The sequence below is a fragment of the Penaeus chinensis genome, chromosome 17 (genome assembly GCF_019202785.1).
Source record: "Penaeus chinensis breed Huanghai No. 1 chromosome 17, ASM1920278v2, whole genome shotgun sequence".
In the NCBI taxonomy this organism is placed as follows: domain Eukaryota; kingdom Metazoa; phylum Arthropoda; class Malacostraca; order Decapoda; family Penaeidae; genus Penaeus; species Penaeus chinensis.
Genome location: NC_061835.1, coordinates 2200287 through 2202786, shown reverse-complemented (window position 1 = coordinate 2202786; position 2500 = coordinate 2200287). Strand labels below are relative to the sequence as shown.

General features: G+C 47.4%; 2 protein-coding genes across 2 annotated transcripts in view; both read left to right on the top strand.

Moving 5' to 3' along the window:
- LOC125033931 (early nodulin-20-like) overlaps positions 1 to 304 on the top strand; it is a 3571-nt gene extending 3267 nt beyond the window's left edge. The window contains exon 4 of the mRNA XM_047625511.1: positions 66 to 304. Within this exon, the coding sequence (XP_047481467.1) occupies positions 66 to 304 (239 nt within the window). The remainder of the gene's footprint in view (positions 1 to 65) is intronic.
- A 1947-nt stretch (positions 305 to 2251) lies between these two features.
- Positions 2252 to 2500, top strand: part of LOC125033972 (sperm-specific protein PHI-2B-like) — a 1447-nt gene continuing 1198 nt past the window's right edge. Inside the window, exon 1 of the mRNA XM_047625575.1 lies at positions 2252 to 2500. This exon is cut by the window's right edge and continues 29 nt beyond it. Coding sequence (XP_047481531.1) covers positions 2358 to 2500 — 143 coding nt within the window. The 5' untranslated portion in view covers positions 2252 to 2357.

The window sequence follows — 2500 nt, the reverse complement described above, 5'->3', positions numbered from 1 at the left end:
GCAACCCGCTGCTTGCATTCCTCCAACGGCTGCAACAACGCACCTGAACCCACGCCCGCTTCCAGCTTCCCCCACACGTCGGGTAGCCGCCCCACGCCCCAGCTCGCCTCCCCACGCCCCTTCTGCCTCCACACCCCGCCCCAGCTCGCCTCCCCACGCCCCTTCGGCCTCCACACCCCGCCCCACTCGCTTCCCCAAGCCCCTTGCCCCCCACGCCCCGTCAAAGCGTCCTTCGCCTTCCTCCCCCTCGTGGTCCGGCGTCGCCCCCGCCCCCTGGCAACGTTCGCGTCCTCTGTCACCCTAATCCACTGCGTTGTTCTGGCTGCATTCGTAATAACCTGTTTTCTTTCCGATCTCGTTAACACCAGGGCTGGTTGATATGAATGCAATATACCAACACGGATAAAACAGTATCATGTAGGCCAAAATCCCCGTAGACCCCGAGGAACGAAAGCTTTGTTGCAACGTAGACACTGCTCCTTAATCGCAACCAGTACTAGCTCAGTTAATGCAAAGCTCAATAAGTCGATATGGATTTTAGTGCATATCTTCTGTAACGCAATTTGCATTCCCCGGTTTTCCCGTATCGTTCAATTTCCCCTCTACCGTAGACAAAGGAAAGGTTGGACACGACAGATCCCACTCGATGCATGGAACTAGACAGAAAACAAATGCATGAATATATACAATGTATACACAAATAGATAAATATCTATCGACAGAATATAATATATATATGATATGAATATATATACACTTATATACATGTGTGTGTGTGTGTGTGTGTGTGTGTGTGTGTGTGTGTGTGTGTGTGCGTGCGTGCGTGCGTGCGTGCGTGCGTGCGTGCGTGCGTCCGTGCTTGAGTGCGTGCGTGCGTGCGTGCGTGTGTATGTATACAAATATTTATGCACATATATATAAGTATGTATGTGTGTGCGTGTGCGTGCGTGCCTAATATGTGCTATAAAACATGCACGTTTATGTCAGTTCTAAAAGCCTCCCAAACAATGCACTTATTACAAAGATAAGACCCGAGTCCGTGGCAGCGCCTTGCCCGTAAAAAGCGAGCGACGCTGATTTGCGGTGAACAAAGTGGCCAGCCATGGCGAGGTCACGCACGCGCACCTTCACGCACGCAAAAGGCGTCAGGACAATCCGTGTACACGCCCACAAGGGGCCTGTGGGCGGGTTCAATAAGAAGAAGAAAAAACTGATATTATCTCAGTTAACTGAATGCGTGATATTTCTTGCTTAGAATGACAATATGCACCATCACGCGTATTATGATGATATCTCAATTCTTTTGATTTAATTATTAAATGCAGTTCTAGTTTATGGTTCTATTGCTAGTTCAGTTACCGACAACTTGTTTGTTTTTGTATCTTTTATATGCATATATTATTTATGTAGTATATAGACAAGCCTTTTTAAACATACTGTTCATGTGATTGAGGTATGGTACAGGTAAATGTCACCTATGTTCTTTTGGCAATCCGTAATATTTGTCAGTGATACTATCAAGGACGTACACATATTGCTCTTAATATCTTTTAGCAATTTTGCGCGAATGCTTGCTTGCAAGCACCAAAGTTAACTTCGGTCTGCACGTATACAACTGAGCCTGATATAATGCATTGTACTCTTTTGCTTGTATGTGAAAAGAACAACGTTTCTCATTTAACATATATGAGCCCCAAGGGACAGTATCCACTGTCAGCCCTACCTAGACCACAGACAAGCGCTTGCATGGAAATCAAAGCAAAGTGCAAGAATACATGGTTTCCACGACCATCAAGCAGGGGAAAAATCGTGTGTTTCGGGGGTAGTCTATATGTATTATTTCTTAAAGATTGCTCATATATTGCGTCTCCTATCCCAAACATTAACTTACAAAAAGCGTATGACAGCAAATACGAGTTTTTGCGCTGATGGATAGACTCTTAATTGCTCCAATAGAGAGCAAAATATACAACGATGGAGAGAGATTTTCTGCCTGGGTATTTGATTCTTTCCTTATTATTCGAAGCTCACGAAATGACTCGCCATTCTGGTCATGCCGTGCTAAAGAATATGCATAGGGCTAGCGGTAATTATACGTTTAACCCGCATCATATCGTATTAAAGGCACAATAATTTAGCAAACAATAAAGAGAAGCACAGCCCCCGCCCGCCGTCCGGCCACTTGGCGAGGGCTGCGCCGGCTGGTCGCGCGCTACTTTTCCGTCCGCGCCGCCGAGGTAGTCTCAAAATCAGCTGATTTTACGATGAGAAACGCGAGTCCTTTGCGAGTAGGAGGACGTGGTGTCTGTATTAGGCGTTTGATTACTTGTCATTTCTGGTCCAGTTAACAGTCAGACATGTCCGAGGACGAGAGTAACGTAGAGAAGAAGGAGGAGGAGAAGGAGGCCGAGCAGGACGCGGAGGCGACAGAGGGCGACGCAGAGGACGCGAAGGACGAGGCCCCCGAGCCCCCTAAGAAGCGCGCCAGCAGGATGTCGGT